The 21,552-nt window shown below is 37.9% G+C and overlaps 2 protein-coding genes and 1 pseudogene across 2 annotated transcripts; 2 read left to right on the plus strand and 1 right to left on the minus strand.

Moving 5' to 3' along the window:
- Positions 1-10,914: 10,914 nt before the first annotated feature.
- LOC127669323 (olfactory receptor 2H2-like) lies at positions 10,915-11,877 on the plus strand. The gene has a single exon (XM_052163147.1). It carries the CDS (start codon positions 10,915-10,917, stop codon positions 11,875-11,877), a length of 963 nt encoding a protein of 320 aa, XP_052019107.1.
- Positions 11,878-14,137: 2,260 nt separating this feature from the next.
- LOC127669324 (tyrosine-protein phosphatase non-receptor type 2-like) lies at positions 14,138-15,595 on the minus strand (annotated as a pseudogene).
- A 2,875-nt stretch (positions 15,596-18,470) lies between these two features.
- Positions 18,471-19,433, plus strand: LOC127669325 (olfactory receptor 2H2-like). The gene has a single exon (XM_052163148.1). The coding sequence runs from the start codon at positions 18,471-18,473 to the stop codon at positions 19,431-19,433; it is 963 nt and encodes a 320-aa protein (XP_052019108.1).
- Positions 19,434-21,552: the final 2,119 nt, after the last annotated feature.

A 21,552-nucleotide genomic window follows, 5' to 3' on the forward strand; every position in this document is an offset into this window, starting at 1 on the left:
AAGAGTATAGGGGAATTCCAGAACAGGGAAGTGGGAAGGAGTAGAGGGAAGAATAGGGGGACGGAAGAAGGCTTATGAGACTTGCGGGGAGTGGGGACCCAGAAAAGGGGAAATCATTTGCAATGTAAATAAAAAAATAAATAAATTAAGATTTGTTAAAGAGGAAAAAAATTTGCCTCATACATGGTTTTATATTTTTATAGATTTATACATGCATCCTATAAAAATGCATCTACTGTGGGAGTAAAGCTCATATAATTAGACCACATGTTTATTCTTTTAAGTTTCCCCTTGCTTCAGCACAGATAATTGAATTGGGTGCTGTAGCTGCTCTTTTTAAAATGTTAAAAATCAAATTTTTGATTTCTATATTGATATTATATACATATAGCTCATGGCTTACATTGCTTAAAATTGTTTCTTTTCTAAATTCTACCTATTCTTAAATTTTACAATTATTTATACAAATACAATTCAAAAAATTAATTAAAAATATGCATATGACTATTAACAGCTTTTCAAGCTTTTTAGTTATAGCTGTTTTAACAGAAGAAACAACAACAAAAAATAAAATTAGTCATTACATATGTTATTTTTCTATACTGAATGTTCCAAATCAGATTAAGACAAATATTAAAACTGACTATTACAGTCAGTCATTTGAGATGTTTTATTAACAATTTTATATTAGTCATATTATTGAGATTCCTCATAATTCTCAAAGACAAGATATTGTGGAACAGGCCCATAAAACTTTACAACAATATTTTTATAATAAAAGGGAAAAATCGCATCTTTATATACCACAAAAATTTTAAAATTTTATTGCTAGGGATCTCTCTGAGTGTAGATAAGAGGGCATATTTGTGTTTTTTCTGCAGGATGCTGAAGAACCATCCTAGCTGCCAGAGTATGCTAATGCTGAGACAAAGAATGATGCTGATTATAATCACTGAAAATGGCCACAGTTCTCAACACCTTTGGATGCCTCCTACTCATGCTGACACCACAGACATTTACAGACTCAACACCCCTCTTTGCATGGCAATTTTATTTAGCTAAAAATTAAACAAATTATAAACAGATTAAAGTGGAGATGTTGGCAACTACTGATTGCCCCCCTTCAGGTTGTCAAAAGGCCATATATTTACATTTTACAGATTTCAAGTGGAGACTTGAACACATAGAACATGGCCTGCTATTTATTTTCTTTAAGACATCCACAGGATTTACTTTGGTTGTGTGGGACCCTTGGGAGAGCCTCTGGACTTCTCCTCATGGGATTTCATCCAAGTAAAACATAATTTTACACCCCTGGGTAGCTTTCTAACAGATGATGAATCCTGCAAGGCCTATAATCCCTCTACAAAGGGATGTTGCACACTTTTACGAATTACGTTTGCCACCCATGCAAAATCTCCCAATCTACATTAGCAAATAGGCTATGAATGGGGTCTTCACCTCTATGTACTTGGCTTAGATGCAGGTATTATTTTTTCTATTAAGCTCCTTAAAGAGCCTTTATATCATGCCTAGCAAGTCCCAATGGGACCAAATCCTGTGTTGGTACTTCGTCCTGTTCCTCCTAGAGGAATTGATCAGGACACCACCCATCCTCCTTCTCTTAAAGGCACCTCCCTACTTTCTGTATTTCCCCTCTGACCACCAGCTAAGCCATCAGCCACTACACTGCCTGCCTATACAGCCAGCTGCCACTAAGAATCTTGTACTTTCTTTAGTTAATCAGACTTTTCTCACCTTAAATGAAACTTCCCCTGAACTTGTTGAAGATTGCTTGTTGTGCCACCCTTTTATGAAGGAATTGCTGTTCTTGGTGATCCCCCCCCCCACCTCATGCTGATGATCCATTGCACTGCCATTAGCAAAAGGGTGCTTGGCCAGGTCTTTCATTAACCCAAATATCTGGCCTGGGACTTTGTGTGATCTCTAGTGGAACAAATGCCCCCTCAGTTTATGCTCACTTATGCAATGAAACTTATTTTCCCCCTCCTGGCAATTATTTTATTCTCCCCCCCCCCCCCAAGGAGGGAACCTGGTGTGAGTGCCTTGATGGCCTTACACCTTGCCTCTCTGCCTTAGTTTTTCAAAATCAAAAAGATGGAGAGAGCCCTGAGTTTTACATCCTTATTAAGATGATTCCTCATTTAATTTATTATCGCTCTGAAGAATTTTTCACCTGCGGAATCAATCCACATCCACTGGAGACTGCACTTCTTTGAGCCACCCTCGCAGAAAACCTATCTCTGTCCTACTTGGCCTTGGAGCTATGGGAGCAGGGGCAGGTATTTCTTCCTTTGTTCTTTCTAACTCTAAGTACACAGAGGTAAGTGCCACCATTGATCAAGACATGCAAAGCCTTCAGCAGGGGATAATTGATCTTTCCCACTGTGTTGACTCCCTAGCTTAGATTGTCCTCTAAAATAGGTGGGGACTTGATCTCCTGTCACTCCAACAGGGTGGACTTTGTACAGCTTTAAAAGAAGAGTGCTGTTTTTATGCTAGTAAGACAGGAGTTGTAAAAAAATAGCATGAAAATAGTCAGATAAAGACTAGAAAAATGTAAGAGAGGAAGAGAACAGAAAGAAAGTTGGTATGAAAATTGGCTTTCCACCTCTCCATGGCTCACTACACTCTTACCCAGTATCATAGGACCCTTTGTAGGTCTATTATTGTTATATTCTTTTGGACCATGGGCTTTTAAACGCCTCACCACCCTAATTAAGAAGCAGGTGGATGACTTGGCAGCCAAGCCCATTTAGGTACATTACCATCATTTGGCTATGGAGGATTGAGAGACGGCTACCTAACCCCCCAGGGCAAAACAGCCCAAACAGCACACTCGAGTACCCTAACAGAGAGAGCATTCCTGTCTCAGCCATTCCAGCTGGGACTCCAGAAGGAGCCCCACAAGCTGAAGGCACCAATAACAATAAACTTGCTGGGCAGTTAGCCAACGACAGGCAACTTTCCAGGGCCATTCCCACCTAAGACAGGAGTTTCTGGAGGCTGACAGAGACATCCAAATGGGACCGGGATGATGGATGACCGGGTTGATTCCTAAGACGGGCGCTGCCCCATTATCTTGGTGCCTCATCTGCTTTCCATCACTGGCTATCTGACCTCTGCTCTCTACTATACAGAGAAGGGAGAGATGCCAGTAGCCATCCTCACTTAGATCTCAATGCCAAGAGCTCTCAGTACCAGGAGCCATCCCCACCTAGATCTCGATGCCAGTAGATCTTGATACCAGGAGTCATTCTTACTTAGATGTCCATGCCAGGAGCCATTCTTAAGTAGATCTCAAAACCCCTCCTTTTGAAGCTCATCTGTGAATAGGTTACTATAGCAACCGCCTTCCACTTTACCTCCTCATGACCCCCTTTTTATCATGCCAAGGTTCCAGCAGCAATAACTAGCCTTTCCCAGAAATTCTGAGAAACTGTTTCTTAGAAATGATGCCAACTCCCTGAGATTGTTCCCCCTTAACCCCTCCCTACACCTATATATTTCCCTTTAAATTAGATTGTGTAAAAAAATAAAACTTGACAGTTTGATCAGAATACTGACTTGCTGTCTGTCTTCTCATGTCTCTTGTCTCTCGCCTTTCTCTTAGGTAGTTTCGGGGACCCTGTTGACTGTCCTGCGGGTCAGGACACCATACCAGTGGCTGTTGGGATTCATAAATATCATAGAGAGATCTGCAAGTGGTTGTTTCCTCCCTTGGAAGATTGCATGGAACCTTCTGGTACATTGGAATTTGGCTCTCAGAGTAATGGCTTTCAAATCTGCCTTGCAGTGACTGTATTGCATGTTGTCTTCAGCAATAGGGACTGGTGTAATCAAGGGCAATAGCCTATAATAGTTGGGGTGTGTCTTGGGAAATTCCAATGAACCACTCAAGAGGAAGCTTTTCATTCTTGGTGTGGAATTCTTTAATAGTCTGTGGCTCTTATGAGGGCAATTGTCAGCCCAGATAAGAAGATTCCATTTAAATTATATGTGTGTGTACACTCCCCCAAACAAAACGAAACCAAAAAGAAAACATATTCTATGTTTACATTCCAAATGATTTTCCCTTTCCTGGTTCCCCCCTCCCCATAAGTTCCCTAAGCCCTCTTCCCTCTCCCCATCCTCCTATCAACCCCCTTCTACTTCTCTGTCCTGGAGCTCCTCTACAGTGCTGGAACAAGCCTTTTCAGGATCTGGGACTTCTGCTTCCTTCATCTTGGGAGTCATTTGATATGTGAATTGTCTCTTGGGTATTCAGAGTTTCTGAGTTAATATCCACTTATCAGTGACTGGGTTACCTCACTTAGGATGATATTTTCCAGATCCAAACATTTGCTTAAGAATTTCATTGATTCATTCTTTTTAATTGCTGAGTAGTATTCCATTGTGTAAATATACCACATTTTCTATATTCATTCCTCCATTGAGGGACATCTGGCTTCTTTCCAGCTTCTGGCTATTATAAATAAGGCTGCTATAAACATAGTGGAGCATGTGTCCTTATTGCATGCTGGGGAATCCTCTGGGTATATGCCCAGTAGTGGTATGGCAGGGTCCTCCGGAAGTGTTATGCCCAGTTTTCTGAGGAACAGCCAGACTGATTTCCAGAGTGGTTGTACCAACTTGCATTCCTACCAGCAGTGGAGGACCGTTCCTCTTTCTCCACATCCTCGTCAACACCTACTATCTCCTGAGTTTTTAATCTTAGCCATTCTGACTGGTGTAAGGTGAAATCTCAGGTTGTTTTGATTTGCATTTCTGTAATGACTAGTGATGTTGAACATTTCTTAGAGTTAGAAAAAGCAATACTCAAATTCATCTGGAATAACAAAAAAACCAGGATAGCTAAAACTATTCTCAGCAGTAAAAGAACTTCCAGGGAATCAGTATACCATACCTCAAGCAGTACTACAGAACAATAGTGTTAAAAACTGCATGATATTGGTACAGTGACAGGCAGGTAGATCAATGCAATAGGATTGAAGACCCAGAAATGAACACACACACCTATGGTCACTTGATCTTTGACAGAGGAGCTGAAAACATCCAGTGGAAAAAAGATAGCCTTTTCAACAAATGGTGCTGGTTCAACTGGAGGTCAGCTTGCAGGAGATTGTGAATTGATCCATTCTTATCTCCTTGTACTAAGTTCAACTCCAAGTGTATCAAGGACCTCCACATAAAACCAGACACACTGAAACTAATAAAAAAGAAACTGGGGAAGACCCTTGAGGACATGGGCACAGGGGAAATGTTCCTGAACAGATCACCAATAGCTTATGCTCTAAGATCAAGAATTGACAAATGGGACCTCATAAAATTACAGTTTCTGTAAGGCAAAAAACACTGTCAAGCAGACAAAACGGCAACCAATAAATTGGGAAAGGATCTTCACCAACCCTAAATCTGATAGAGGGCTAATATCCAATATATACAAAGAATTCAAGAAGTTAGATGCCAGAGAGCCAAATAACCCTATTAAAAAATGGGGTACAGAGCTAAACAAAGAATTTTCACATGAAGAACTTCGAATGGCTGAGAAGCTCCTTAAGAAATGTTGAACATCACTTTTTTCCTTAATAAAGGGTCTTTGTTATGAACCTGGGGTTCATCACCACACAGCACTCTAACATACACCTGCCCACACAAAGGTTGGAAGGCCAGCAATGCCCCCAATCTTCCTATTGCCAACTCACCCTTCGCACTGAAATTTCAAGCCTATGAAACCATATCCACTTTTTACATGGACAATGCAGATTCATCTCAGGCCCTTATGCTTTCACAGGAAGTACTCTTCCCTAGCAAACTATTCTCCAAGACCAAATTAAAGTTGATTTTGAAAATAAGTGTACCATTAGGTAATGATGATCTCTTAAAATATACTAAAATTTGAGAAATGAGGTAAACATTAATTTATTGCAAAGGCTAAATGTGCAAGGCTGCATATTCACACATTATAGTAGTACATTTGGACTATGATTTGTAATCCATCCTACAATAAATTGTTACATGATAATTGATTAATTTCTTTTTACACTAAATGTGTGAACAAATGTGTGTTCGTATGAATCAAATTATGAGGCATAGTCCACTTATTGCTACAAAGAAAAATAAAAAAATTGAAAATACTAGTACAGTTTTAAAAATCTATGAAATCAAAACATTTGAATACAATTGGATACTAAGCTAATATTATACTGCTTAGACATGCCCAAATACTCAGAACAATATTTCTTAGAATATGTATTAGTCTAATATTTATAACCATACTTCCTTATACACAATATCTAATGCTAGACCTTAACTCAAACTACAATATTGCATTGGTTTAAAATATGTGTATGGTAAACAAAATTTCTCCAGATTGTATTCAAGTACCAACAGTGTTTTCATCTATGAGGAATCAGATGAATTAAATTTTCTTGCTTTGTATTTTGTTAAATTATTTAGATCATTTGTCTATTCCTTCAAAGGTCTTCAGGATGAAATTATCTCAGTGTCCCTAGAACTGAATTATATTGATGCACTACCATGCCTTCCTTTTTTTTTAAACAAAGGTTGTGATATCACAGAGGTTGCAGTAAAACGATAGGTGCTCTGTTTGTATATTATCTTTCTATTCTAGGATTCTTAAGGGGAAACAATGAGAGTCTGTGTTAGGGTGAGTTGATAAATACTGATAGGACATACTCAAATAATAAACTTTAAATTTTTGAACTTGGTGTGAAGTAGAAACTTAAGGGTTCTTTGTAAAGTCAGTTGTGTTGGCAGATGGCATTTTGCTGGGGTAAACACATGAAGGAGTATTTTTCCTGAAACAGGTACAAGTGAAAGAATGCTTTGTTAAAGCAGACACCTGAAGGAATGTTTTCCTGAAGCAGGCACAGATGAAAGGATGTTTTGCTAAAGCAAACACATGAAAAGGGACTTGATGAAGGGTTCTTTGGTAATGACATACATGTATTGTTTCACTTTACATGGATTGGTGAGCTCCATTTGTCATGAATCCATAGAGAGAAACACGTTTTTAAAAAAAGACCTTCTGGTGTTGTGCTGGCAGCATCTTGCCACTTCCTTAGACCTGGGCCTATTAGCAGAGTGGGGTCAACTGATACAGACTCATGTGCTCATGTGGAGTTTTGCTAAGACAAACATGCTGAGCCAAAACACATGGTGAGGCAAGACCTGTGGATACCACATGATGTTTGAAGGGAGTTATAATTAGGTCTCAATAGACAATGAGAAGGGCTTGCTTGTAGAGCTTGCTTTGTAACACTTCTTGGTCTCGTGTCTTTGTTGATCTTCACTTTGTTGAGAGAGGCACAGCTGAGAACTTCTCCTGGCATCCCTTGTGGTCTTGGTCCCTTCTGTTGACTTGACTGAGGCCTGGATGTTCCTACTAGGTTGTGCCAGAGCTGCTGCTATCCCAACACAACTGAACTAGACTGCTGGTATATCTGGGAAGTGATTGTAAGTGGATTGAGCTGCTGCTGCTGACTAGTGAGCTGAAGTGCGGATTACTTGACAACTCAGATGGGGTTTGCTCCAAAGAAACATTTCTAAACAGGTACATATCTCCCTTGTCTTAATAACCTTTATTTTCTACTACCTCTGATGGGTGACAGGCTAGAAGGTAAATTAAAGCATTTAGAAACCAATATTAAAAGTAGAATTAAAAAACAAACAAACAAAAAACCAAAAACAAAACAAAAAGGTAGAATTAGGGGAAGGGAACATGTCTACATTTGGCATTTGGTATCAGAAATGAATCAGTGGCCAAATAAGGTAATGGATCTTGGGGGCTAGTTTTTAAAATATAACTTTTTTAGTAAGGGAGAGGAAAAAGGCAAAACCTATTTGCTATGTTTGCCATGTTTGGGTTTATATTTTTCATGATCAGGCCTGCTAGATCCCCTTCAACTTCCTCATCTAATGCTACAAATAAGACAGATTATGAATGATGGTTATGTTGGTGCATGCTAGGGGTTACCGTGATTATTCAACAGTGCAGGGAGGGTACTTGGTAATCTGAATTATGCATAATTTATTTCCAGACTATTCTTCTAAGGCACTTACTTCTAAGTGGATTTACAGCAATGACTTTTTTATTTAGGTTTTCCTTAAAGCACAAATTTAGATGGAGAAGTAGGTGTAGTTATCTAACATAGGCAAATATAAGAGGGAAAACAGAATGAGATAGTAAGTAGGAAATACAATATAGGGTTTTGATATTGGCTTTATGGAATGAATATATATAATTTTGGGGTCATCCTAAGAAAGGGAATGTGTACCTGAAGGAAGACTGGCTAAAACGTTAATCTACTTGCCACCATCTTCACTTGAAGATTTCATTTGGGTCATTATGTCTCTATGAATTGCTGATACACAAAATGGTTTCTCAAACTTTGAGATCTCAGAACACAGAGAAGAGTATACATACTGGGTTCTTAAAGCAGAGTGATATTAATTTATCTGCAATACATGTGAGTTCGCAGAGGACTGTGTGTTGTAGTTCTTCTGAAATAAGAACTGGTCTTAAGAATGAGATACTTCTGAACAAGAGACAACAGCTTTAAGAGAAACATACAAATGCTGCCTTTTGCTTTTGTAACCCTAAGGGTCAAAGGGGCACCAGGTGCTTTTAAGAACACTTTGAAGAACGCTTACAAGAATAAAAATGATGAGTTGAAACAACAATCAAATGATAATTGATATTGTCTAGAAAATAACAATCTGAACAGGAATTCTTAAATTTTGCATAATGAAATCAGTTAGACTAAGACCTCCCCTACCCAGTAAAAAGCAGTGTATAAACAGCTGATCCAGGGAAGTATATCTCTTGAAATAATTAGTAGTTAATTGCTGGGTGGTGGTGGGACACACCTGTAATCCCCGCACTCTGGGAGGCAGAGGCAGGCGAATTTCTGAGTTTGAGGCCAGCCTGATCTACAGAGTGAGTTCCAGGACAGCCAGGGCTATACAGAGAAACACTGTCTCAAAGAAAAAAAAAAAAAAAAAAAAGAAAAACAAATCCAAAAAAACCCAAAAGAATGTTAGTAGTTAATTAAAAAATGGGAGATAAGCTTATATATAGAATCTGAACAGAAATAGAGACATTACTACTCTACAGAGGAAACAGAGAGAGTGTGGAAAACAGAGACTACTAGAGACGGACTATAAGAAATGACAGAACTCAAAGAATAGAATGAGGTTGTAGATTTGGATACAGGAAACAAAGTTCCTCAAAACATCAATTATCCCTCTGTGAGTACATTATACTCATATTCATGACAAAGGTAGGAATATCACTACAGTTCAAAATTTTAGAGAATATAAAGGATGAATAGGACTGAAAAATCACAGTCACAAAGACAGTGTATAAACTTTCTAGAATGCCTGGTACAGTAAAAAGATGAATAATGTAAATAAAGATGGTAAAATTTTAATTATTCATCTAAGTGCTCTGCAAAAAATCTTGTTCTGCAGTTATCCTGTACTTCAATAAATTCCTTAATTATAATAAGTACTAATGGTGCAATCCTCAGCTAAATCTGCTTCTAGTATATGAGTAAAATAAAAATATGAATATAACACACTTTAAATATTAATTCACACACTTGTTCCCAGAATCAAGTTTAAAGTCTGATATATGGCCCTTAATTATTTGTACTGATTTTGGTTTTACTGATTTGAAATATTTTAGGACTAATTCTAAGTTCTTTGTTTATTCAGTTCTTTTTGTTATCATGCTTCATCATCTCTTCTTAAAAATATATGAATACTTTGCTATATAAAATTTACAACAATATGAACCAACCAGTAACCCCAAAGCTCCCAGGCACTTAACCACCAACCAAAGATTGCACATGGAGGGACCCATGGCTCTAGCCACATGGGTAGCAGATGATGGCCTGGTTGGACATCAGTGAGAGGAGAGGCCCTTGGACCTGTGAAGGCTCATTGCCCCAGGGTAGGAGAATGCCAGGTCATGAAAGTGGGACTCAGTGGATTAGTGAGCAGGGGGAGGGGAATGGGTTAGGGGGTTTTCAGATGGGACCTGAGGAAAGGGGATAGCATTTGAAATGTAAATAAAGAAAATATCTAATAAAAATAATTAAAAATAAATAAATAAAATTTAGGCATTACCATTCCAGTGTTAAACTTGTCCCCACATAGAGAATGTGGAATTCTTATATGAATGATCAAGTGTTATTCTTCATTAGAAGAAAAACACATTAAATAAAGGTGTGTCTATTTATATAATAAACACTTAGAATTTACTTGGAGTAGGAGTGAGTTCATTTATTTTAAGGTTTATTTTTGCCCTAAGACAATTAGAAACATAAGAAGCAGAAGATTAATCCATTCACAAAATCATACAGCATAAAAATGCCTAAGTGATGATTCAAAATCAGAAATTGAAAGATAGAGCAAAAATTGAAAGCAGAAGACAATAGCTTGATGAAAGGAGATGCACAGAAATAAAAAGAGCAAGAGAAAGTAAAAAGGATGATAAGCATTGAACAATCTGTATATCCAGTTAGTGTAGTAAATGCTAAATCTTAAATAACAAATATGCAACATATTTATATTTTGCAATGTGGTTTTATTAAAAAATTAGTGTATTTTACACAGTTTACCTTGCAGAGCTATAAATAGATATAAAGCATCAGAAAAAGGAAAAGAATGAGTGGCAGAATTCAAATATTAAACTACTTCACTCATTCGGAATTTTCCCATAAATATTACAGGTTAACATCATACTCTTAAGTAAAAAGGATCAAACAAGCTGCACAGCCTTGGTTCCTGCTAACTACGATCTTCACAGACTTTTGAGCAACTGCTTTCATGTCATCTCCTCAAGAAGCAATTTTCCCAGAGAGCATGGGCACAGTTTGCAATGACACCCATGGTAATTTCATCCTCCGTGGCTTCTCTGACAAGCCATGTTTAGAGAAGGTACTTTTTGGGGTAATTTTGGTCTTTTATTGTTTGACTCTTGCTGGAAATACAATCATAATTTTTGTTTCCTCGAAGGACCCAAAACTGCAGATCCCAATGTACTTCTTCCTTTCCAACCTTTCCTTATTAGATATTTGTTTCACAAGCAGCTGTGTTCCTCAGATGTTGGTTAATTTGAGAAATCCAAAGAAAACTATCACCTATAGTGGCTGTGCCACTCAGCTCTACATCTTCCTGTGGCTTGGTGCCACTGATTGTGTCCTTCTTGTTGTCATGGCTGTGGACCGCTATGTGGCAGTGTGCCATCCTCTGAGATACGTAACTGTCATGCACCCTAAAGTCTGTCTGCAGCTGGCTGTCCTTGCTTGGGGTTCTGGCTTGGTTCAGTCTCTGATACAATCTACTGCTACCCTCAAGTTGCCCTTTTGCTCTCAGAGGGTAGTAGATGACATTGTGTGTGAAGTTCCAGCCCTGATTCAGCTCTCCAGTGCAGATACTACCTACAATGAAGTGCAGATGTCCATATCCAGTGTTATCCTCCTAGTGTTACCCTTGGCCATCATTCTTTCCTCCTATGGTGCTATTGTGAAATCTGTGCTGAAGATAAAGTCACCTGCAGGGCAGAGAAAAGCATTTGGCACCTGTACTTCTCACCTTCTTGTAGTTTCCCTGTTCTATGGTACTGTCACAGGTGTCTATCTTCAACCTAAGACTCACTATGCTCATGAATGGGGCAAGTTTCTCACTCTTTTCTACACTGTAATAACTCCAACTCTTAACCCTCTCATTTATACATTGAAGAACAAGGAAGTAAAAGAAGCAGTGATAAGACTGTGGTGGAAGACTTGGATTTCCACAAAGATAACTAAAGATGCTGGCATATGAGTTTCTGTTTCTTTACATGAAAAGGCAGAGCCATCTTATCTCAAAAACCTTGAGGTTGGCCTCCACAAAATCAAGAATAGCTTCATGTGGATTGGGGTGAAATGTTAGCTTCATTCATTAGGTATTGATTAGACCATCTATTTCTTCAAAGTGGTGATTGAAGTACAATGTGGTAGTTAAATTATTTTGGTAGTCATTTTCTTAAGAAATATGATACAGTTGATTTGTAATGAAGAACTACAATACTTGCAAATTAAACACTAAGCATTGCTTCATACCTTTCTACTGTTTCTATTTACTTCAGAATGTCCTGGGAGTTTAAAACAGAGCAAACTACAAATTAAACACTTTTTGAACTACAACACAGGCCTGTTTTTATTTACTTTAAATCATAAAATATTTATTTTATTTGTGTGAATACATCTGTCTGAATACATGCCATGAGAGTACAGGTTCTTGAAGGTGTCAGAAAAGAAGTTTGAATTCCCTGAGCCTGAAATTACAGAATAATCTGAGTGCTAAAATGTTACCTCAGGTCCTTAGAAAAATAGCAAGCATTCTGATCACTGAGCCGTCTCTTGCTCCTTCTTTTTATTTTAAGACACCCCAAACTGGCAAATGTCCTAACAAAAACTCACACAAACTCATGCAGGTTCCATGATTTCCACTTCAGACTCTATGAGCCTATATGAGCTATGCTTAGGTCGTTCTGTAGGCTCTTGTCTTGTGTTCTTGACCCCTCTGAAAGTTACAATCCTTCCTGTCCCTATTCTGCATGGTTTTCTGAGCTCTGTCTAATGTTTGGCTGTGGGTGTCTGTGATGAATCCCATCAGCTGTCAGAGGAAGCCTTTCTGTATGCTTCAATCTATGAGAATAACATAATATCATTAAGAATTATTTTTGTCAGTTGTGTTTGATTCTTCCATAGGTATATGGGCTCACCCACTTGATCCATCCTATTCCCATCACCAACCACCCCAAGTCTACCCACAAAAACAATTCTATTTCCCCTTCCCAGTGATATCCTAGTGCTCCCACAAGCCAGTCTTTTTATAGAATATCTCTCTGTCTGTGCATTGTTGCTTAATTATCTTATATTTAACATTTAATATCCATTTCTAAGTGAGTATATATCTGATTTGTCTTTCTGGGTCTGTGTTCTGTCATTTAGTTTTCTTATAATTCCATCTATTTGCCTGAAAAATTCTGATTTATTTTTCTAATGCCTGAATAATACTCCATTGTGGAAATACAAAAGATTTTTTTAAACAAATTCTTGGGTGGAGAAACACCAAGGGTGTGTCCAATTTCTGGCTATTGTGAATAAAACCTCTGAGAACAAAAGTGAGCAAGTATCCTGTGTTAGGATGGATTATCTTTTGGTATATCTGGGATCTTGAAGTATGTCAGTCCCCAATTTTATGAGAAACTGCTATATTGATTTCCATAGTCATGAGATTTGCATTCCCATCAGCAATGGAGGAGCTCCCCTTGCTCCACCAGTATGAGTTGTCACTTCTGTGTCATTTAATTTACAGAAGCTTTTCAGTTTTGTGAGGTCCCATTTATTAACTGTTGAATTTAGTGCCTGAGCTATTGGTGTTCTTTCCAGAACTCCTGTGTCAATGTATTCTAGGTTATTCCCATCTTTCTCTCTTTCTTTTTTTTAACAACTGAGTCAACACACAATTTATTTTTCTATGGTAACCGACTTTCAAATTGAACCTTCAAAAAGTACATTTAACTACAAAAGTAAGATTAAATAGGTACTTATAAAATATATTTACCCTAAAATAGTTATGGATATAAAGTTGTAATGCCCATTTCAACAGTAAATTACACATTACATACATTGTTTAAAGGATATTTTCTTTCCATTAAGAATGTAGAAAAAACCCACAATGTTTATTGCTTATATCAAGTGCTGGTTAAAATCCACAAGACCTCCAAAAGCCAATCCTTGTGATAAAGGATTTCTCAATATACTGGTGTGAACACAGCTGTAAGATGTAACAGTTTTCAACAAGCATGCTTGTCTTTATTTTGAGCCATTGACAGTTTGGGTCTCAGAGGAGCCTGCAGTGCTGAGTCCTGAGATGCTGGGCTTGTGAGTGTGAATACCCTTTATCTGGTTGATGTCTACTCTACCACAATGTTTCTGGGGTATGAGGCATCTACTAACAAACCCTTGAAATTAATGCACCACTGTCAGCTACTAGTGCAGAAAGGTGCTGGGTAAAACTTAATTTATAGAACATTTTATTGAAAAAGCAGTGCCCAGCCAACCAAAGCTCCAACCAAAATGACTGACACAAACCCCATTTTAGTGAGAACAGGTTGCCAATAGCCACCTTTTTTTTTTTTTTTTTTTTTTTTTTTTTTTTTTTTTTTTTTTTTTTTTTGGTTTGGTGTTTTTGGATTTGGTTTTATTCGAGACAGCGTTTCTCTGTATAACCCTGGCTGGAACTCATTCTGTAGACCAGGCTGGCCTCAAACTCAAGAAATCTGCCTGCCTCTGCCTCCCAGAGTGCTGGGATTACAGGCGTGCGCCACCACCACCCGGCTTACCTTTTTCTTTTTCGTTCAGTTTCATTTAGCCTCTGTTTCATCTGATGCACCTTCTGAGCCATCATAGCCTTTCTATCTATTCTCTCGAATGCATTTCCGTAGAATGTTCTCACTGCTCTCTTCTACAGTATCTTGCACGTTAGAAGGAAGTCCTGTTAACTTTTCATCTTCTGAACCTATTCTCTTCTCATTGTATTTCTCAGTCATTGTTCTGTTTTGTGAATGGTCACAAATAGAAGATAATCTTCTTTAGAAAGTTCTTTCCACCAGTTCTGTATATTTGAATCTCCTTTTGTGTACTTTGCTCCTTCTATTATGGCCATGTAGGAGAATCTGAGCTGGTCTGGTGTCTGAATAAGTCCCATTCGATACTTTCTCATGTTCAGTAATAATTGTTCCACATTAACATCCTCTCCTTTTTCCATCAGAACAAGGCAGGTGTCCACGAGGGAGAAGGTGCCAGAATGCTGGATGCCCGCACTGCAATGGATCACTGCAGGGCTGTGGTCGGAGCTCAAGGAACCAGATTCTCTAAACAAGAAATTTAGGAATGAAGATGTTGACTCCGGAACTCCAAAATCTGGCCAGGTGGTAAAATGAAAGTGAGATATGGTTCTGGTTTCACCACTATTGATATTTTCTAACTGTAGTAGATGCACTGTATAACATGATTTTACATATTCCGATAAGAGCTTCACACTGAATACTGTTTCCTTAAACATCATCTCTCGGTCATCCGTTGGCCAGTACTGGGCACATTTAACCGATTCTTTTTCTACAGTTCAGTTTAGAATAGCAACTGCTTTGGTCTTTTGCTGCCACACCGTGAGCCAGAAGTGACAGCATGTGTTAGGAAGTGTGCCATGGGCTTACATCTCTGTATCTGTTTCAATTTCTGTTTTCTGGAAACTTGGCCACTCTATGAGGATAGTCATTGGATTCATTTTGAATTTCCAAGTATAACGGCTGCCTGTGCCACTGAGTATCCAGTTCCTCAAACTCCTGCTGGATGGTAGCCGATGGTGGGGGGCAGCGGTAGTAAGAGGGGAACCACCACAGCCAACAGGTCTGGCCCTGCTCTATCCCCGGAGCGTGCTGGCACTTTGGCGCATGCGCGATCTGTGCCCCCCGCCCCTCCCCGCCCTCCATCTTTCTCTTTAGTTGTGTTGTGTGTCTGGTTTTAAGCTGAGGTCTTTGATCCATTTGGACTTGTGTTTTGTGCAGGGTGATAAATATGGATGTATTTGCACTCTTCTCCATGCTGAAAGTGCTTTCTTTTTTCCATTGTGTATTTCTGGATTCTTTATTAAAAAAAAAAAAAATCAGGTGTCTGTAGGTATGTGGATCTTTGTTTGAGTCTTCAATTGAATACCACTGACAACGTCTTTTTTTTTTTTTTAAATGCCGACAACATTCAGTTTTGATATATCTCTGTAGGACAGCATGAAATTAGTGATAGTGATACCTCTGGAAGTTCTTTTATTCTTCAGGATTGTTTAGTTATCTTTAAATCATGATTTTTGTTTTTCATATGAAATTGAATATTGTCCTTTTAAGGTTTATAAAGAATTGTGTTGAAATTTTGTAGTGACAATTTTGGAATTTTGGATTTTTTTTTTTAAAAAAGAAATATTACAAGAATGTGGTTTTGTTTTAATACCAAGTGTAGAGATATAGGGCTACTTTGGACTGACCACAGCAGCTGATTATGATTTGTCTTGAACTCCATTCAAGTCATAGTTTTGCCAGCTGAAGACAGTTTCTGTGATTGTATGACATTTGAAATTCTAGGAAACTTTCAGAAAGGATGTAAATCTTAGGGCCCCAAGAGGTAGGCCTGGTGATTATTGTTCACTTAGGGAAGTTGTTTGCAGCCTATTACTAGCTATGCTCAAAGAAGAAACACAAGGAAAAAAATTAGATTCAGGGATTTTCCTAATTCCCCTCTCCTTCTACTCGTCTTTCTCTCTTCTCTAGTTTTAGGAGTGAAACCCGAGGGGATAAAGCGTCAGCAAGGATTACACCTGTAATCCCCGCACTCTGGGAGGCAGAGGCAGGCGAATTTCTGAGTTTGAGGCCAGCCTGATCTACAGAGTGAGTTCCAGGACAGCCAGGGCTATACAGAGAAACACTGTCTCAAAGAAAAAAAAAAAAAAAAAAAGAAAAACAAATCCAAAAAAACCCAAAAGAATGTTAGTAGTTAATTAAAAAATGGGAGATAAGCTTATATATAGAATCTGAACAGAAATAGAGACATTACTACTCTACAGAGGAAACAGAGAGAGTGTGGAAAACAGAGACTACTAGAGACGGACTATAAGAAATGACAGAACTCAAAGAATAGAATGAGGTTGTAGATTTGGATACAGGAAACAAAGTTCCTCAAAACATCAATTATCCCTCTGTGAGTACATTATACTCATATTCATGACAAAGGTAGGAATATCACTACAGTTCAAAATTTTAGAGAATATAAAGGATGAATAGGACTGAAAAATCACAGTCACAAAGACAGTGTATAAACTTTCTAGAATGCCTGGTACAGTAAAAAGATGAATAATGTAAATAAAGATGGTAAAATTTTAATTATTCATCTAAGTGCTCTGCAAAAAATCTTGTTCTGCAGTTATCCTGTACTTCAATAAATTCCTTAATTATAATAAGTACTAATGGTGCAATCCTCAGCTAAATCTGCTTCTAGTATATGAGTAAAATAAAAATATGAATATAACACACTTTAAATATTAATTCACACACTTGTTCCCAGAATCAAGTTTAAAGTCTGATATATGGCCCTTAATTATTTGTACTGATTTTGGTTTTACTGATTTGAAATATTTTAGGACTAATTCTAAGTTCTTTGTTTATTCAGTTCTTTTTGTTATCATGCTTCATCATCTCTTCTTAAAAATATATGAATACTTTGCTATATAAAATTTACAACAATATGAACCAACCAGTAACCCCAAAGCTCCCAGGCACTTAACCACCAACCAAAGATTGCACATGGAGGGACCCATGGCTCTAGCCACATGGGTAGCAGATGATGGCCTGGTTGGACATCAGTGAGAGGAGAGGCCCTTGGACCTGTGAAGGCTCATTGCCCCAGGGTAGGAGAATGCCAGGTCATGAAAGTGGGACTCAGTGGATTAGTGAGCAGGGGGAGGGGAATGGGTTAGGGGGTTTTCAGATGGGACCTGAGGAAAGGGGATAGCATTTGAAATGTAAATAAAGAAAATATCTAATAAAAATAATTAAAAATAAATAAATAAAATTTAGGCATTACCATTCCAGTGTTAAACTTGTCCCCACATAGAGAATGTGGAATTCTTATATGAATGATCAAGTGTTATTCTTCATTAGAAGAAAAACACATTAAATAAAGGTGTGTCTATTTATATAATAAACACTTAGAATTTACTTGGAGTAGGAGTGAGTTCATTTATTTTAAGGTTTATTTTTGCCCTAAGACAATTAGAAACATAAGAAGCAGAAGATTAATCCATTCACAGAATCATACAGCATAAAAATGCCTAAGTGATGATTCAAAATCAGAAATTGAAAGATAGAGCAAAAATTGAAAGCAGAAGACAATAGCTTGATGAAAGGAGATGCACAGAAATAAAAAGAGCAAGAGAAAGTAAAAAGGATGATAAGCATTGAACAATCTGTATATCCAGTTAGTGTAGTAAATGCTAAATCTTAAATAACAAATATGCAACATATTTATATTTTGCAATGTGGTTTTATTAAAAAATTAGTGTATTTTACACAGTTTACCTTGCAGAGCTATAAATAGATATAAAGCATCAGAAAAAGGAAAAGAATGAGTGGCAGAATTCAAATATTAAACTACTTCACTCATTCGGAATTTTCCCATAAATATTACAGGTTAACATCATACTCTTAAGTAAAAAGGATCAAACAAGCTGCACAGCCTTGGTTCCTGCTAACTACGATCTTCACAGACTTTTGAGCAACTGCTTTCATGTCATCTCCTCAAGAAGCAATTTTCCCAGAGAGCATGGGCACAGTTTGCAATGACACCCATGGTAATTTCATCCTCCGTGGCTTCTCTGACAAGCCATGTTTAGAGAAGGTACTTTTTGGGGTAATTTTGGTCTTTTATTGTTTGACTCTTGCTGGAAATACAATCATAATTTTTGTTTCCTCGAAGGACCCAAAACTGCAGATCCCAATGTACTTCTTCCTTTCCAACCTTTCCTTATTAGATATTTGTTTCACAAGCAGCTGTGTTCCTCAGATGTTGGTTAATTTGAGAAATCCAAAGAAAACTATCACCTATAGTGGCTGTGCCACTCAGCTCTACATCTTCCTGTGGCTTGGTGCCACTGATTGTGTCCTTCTTGTTGTCATGGCTGTGGACCGCTATGTGGCAGTGTGCCATCCTCTGAGATACGTAACTGTCATGCACCCTAAAGTCTGTCTGCAGCTGGCTGTCCTTGCTTGGGGTTCTGGCTTGGTTCAGTCTCTGATACAATCTACTGCTACCCTCAAGTTGCCCTTTTGCTCTCAGAGGGTAGTAGATGACATTGTGTGTGAAGTTCCAGCCCTGATTCAGCTCTCCAGTGCAGATACTACCTACAATGAAGTGCAGATGTCCATATCCAGTGTTATCCTCCTAGTGTTACCCTTGGCCATCATTCTTTCCTCCTATGGTGCTATTGTGAAATCTGTGCTGAAGATAAAGTCACCTGCAGGGCAGAGAAAAGCATTTGGCACCTGTACTTCTCACCTTCTTGTAGTTTCCCTGTTCTATGGTACTGTCACAGGTGTCTATCTTCAACCTAAGACTCACTATGCTCATGAATGGGGCAAGTTTCTCACTCTTTTCTACACTGTAATAACTCCAACTCTTAACCCTCTCATTTATACATTGAAGAACAAGGAAGTAAAAGAAGCAGTGATAAGACTGTGGTGGAAGACTTGGATTTCCACAAAGATAACTAAAGATGCTGGCATATGAGTTTCTGTTTCTTTACATGAAAAGGCAGAGCCATCTTATCTCAAAAACCTTGAGGTTGGCCTCCACAAAATCAAGAATAGCTTCATGTGGATTGGGGTGAAATGTTAGCTTCATTCATTAGGTATTGATTAGACCATCTATTTCTTCAAAGTGGTGATTGAAGTACAATGTGGTAGTTAAATTATTTTGGTAGTCATTTTCTTAAGAAATATGATACAGTTGATTTGTAATGAAGAACTACAATACTTGCAAATTAAACACTAAGCATTGCTTCATACCTTTCTACTGTTTCTATTTACTTCAGAATGTCCTGGGAGTTTAAAACAGAGCAAACTACAAATTAAACACTTTTTGAACTACAACACAGGCCTGTTTTTATTTACTTTAAATCATAAAATATTTATTTTATTTGTGTGAATACATCTGTCTGAATACATGCCATGAGAGTACAGGTTCTTGAAGGTGTCAGAAAAGAAGTTTGAATTCCCTGAGCCTGAAATTACAGAATAATCTGAGTGCTAAAATGTTACCTCAGGTCCTTAGAAAAATAGCAAGCATTCTGATCACTGAGCCGTCTCTTGCTCCTTCTTTTTATTTTAAGACACCCCAAACTGGCAAATGTCCTAACAAAAACTCACACAAACTCATGCAGGTTCCATGATTTCCACTTCAGACTCTATGAGCCTATATGAGCTATGCTTAGGTCGTTCTGTAGGCTCTTGTCTTGTGTTCTTGACCCCTCTGAAAGTTACAATCCTTCCTGTCCCTATTCTGCATGGTTTTCTGAGCTCTGTCTAATGTTTGGCTGTGGGTGTCTGTGATGAATCCCATCAGCTGTCAGAGGAAGCCTTTCTGTATGCTTCAATCTATGAGAATAACATAATATCATTAAGAATTATTTTTGTCAGTTGTGTTTGATTCTTCCATAGGTATATGGGCTCACCCACTTGATCCATCCTATTCCCATCACCAACCACCCCAAGTCTACCCACAAAAACAATTCTATTTCCCCTTCCCAGTGATATCCTAGTGCTCCCACAAGCCAGTCTTTTTATAGAATATCTCTCTGTCTGTGCATTGTTGCTTAATTATCTTATATTTAACATTTAATATCCATTTCTAAGTGAGTATATATCTGATTTGTCTTTCTGGGTCTGTGTTCTGTCATTTAGTTTTCTTATAATTCCATCTATTTGCCTGAAAAATTCTGATATATTTTTCTAATGCCTGAATAATACTCCATTGTGGAAATACAAAAGATTTTTTTAAACAAATTCTTGGGTGGAGAAACACCAAGGGTGTGTCCAATTTCTGGCTATTGTGAATAAAACCTCTGAGAACAAAAGTGAGCAAGTATCCTGTGTTAGGATGGATTATCTTTTGGTATATCTGGGATCTTGAAGTATGTCAGTCCCCAATTTTATGAGAAACTGCTATATTGATTTCCATAGTCATGAGATTTGCATTCCCATCAGCAATGGAGGAGCTCCCCTTGCTCCACCAGTATGAGTTGTCACTTCTGTGTCATTTAATTTACAGAAGCTTTTCAGTTTTGTGAGGTCCCATTTATTAACTGTTGAATTTAGTGCCTGAGCTATTGGTGTTCTTTCCAGAACTCCTGTGTCAATGTATTCTAGGTTATTCCCATCTTTCTCTCTTTCTTTTTTTTAACAACTGAGTCAACACACAATTTATTTTTCTATGGTAACCGACTTTCAAATTGAACCTTCAAAAAGTACATTTAACTACAAAAAGTAAGATTAAATAGGTACTTATAAAATATATTTACCCTAAAATAGTTATGGATATAAAGTTGTAATGCCCCATTTCAACAGTAAATTACACATTACATACATTGTTTAAAGGATATTTTCTTTCCATTAAGAATGTAGAAAAAACCCACAATGTTTATTGCTTATATCAAGTGCTGGTTAAAATCCACAAGACCTCCAAAAGCCAATCCTTGTGATAAAGGATTTCTCAATATACTGGTGTGAACACAGCTGTAAGATGTAACAGTTTTCAACAAGCATGCTTGTCTTTATTTTGAGCCATTGACAGTTTGGGTCTCAGAGGAGCCTGCAGTGCTGAGTCCTGAGATGCTGGGCTTGTGAGTGTG

Source organism: Apodemus sylvaticus, chromosome 19, assembly GCF_947179515.1.
Source record: "Apodemus sylvaticus chromosome 19, mApoSyl1.1, whole genome shotgun sequence".
Taxonomy (NCBI): Eukaryota; Metazoa; Chordata; class Mammalia; order Rodentia; family Muridae; genus Apodemus; species Apodemus sylvaticus.

What these genes read in the sequence shown, in the direction of transcription:
- LOC127669325 (XM_052163148.1), top strand. Translation starts at nt 18,471, where the DNA reads ATGGGCACAGTTTGCAATGACACCCATGGTAATTTCATCCTCCGTGGC.
- LOC127669323 (XM_052163147.1), top strand. Translation starts at nt 10,915, where the DNA reads ATGGGCACAGTTTGCAATGACACCCATGGTAATTTCATCCTCCGTGGC.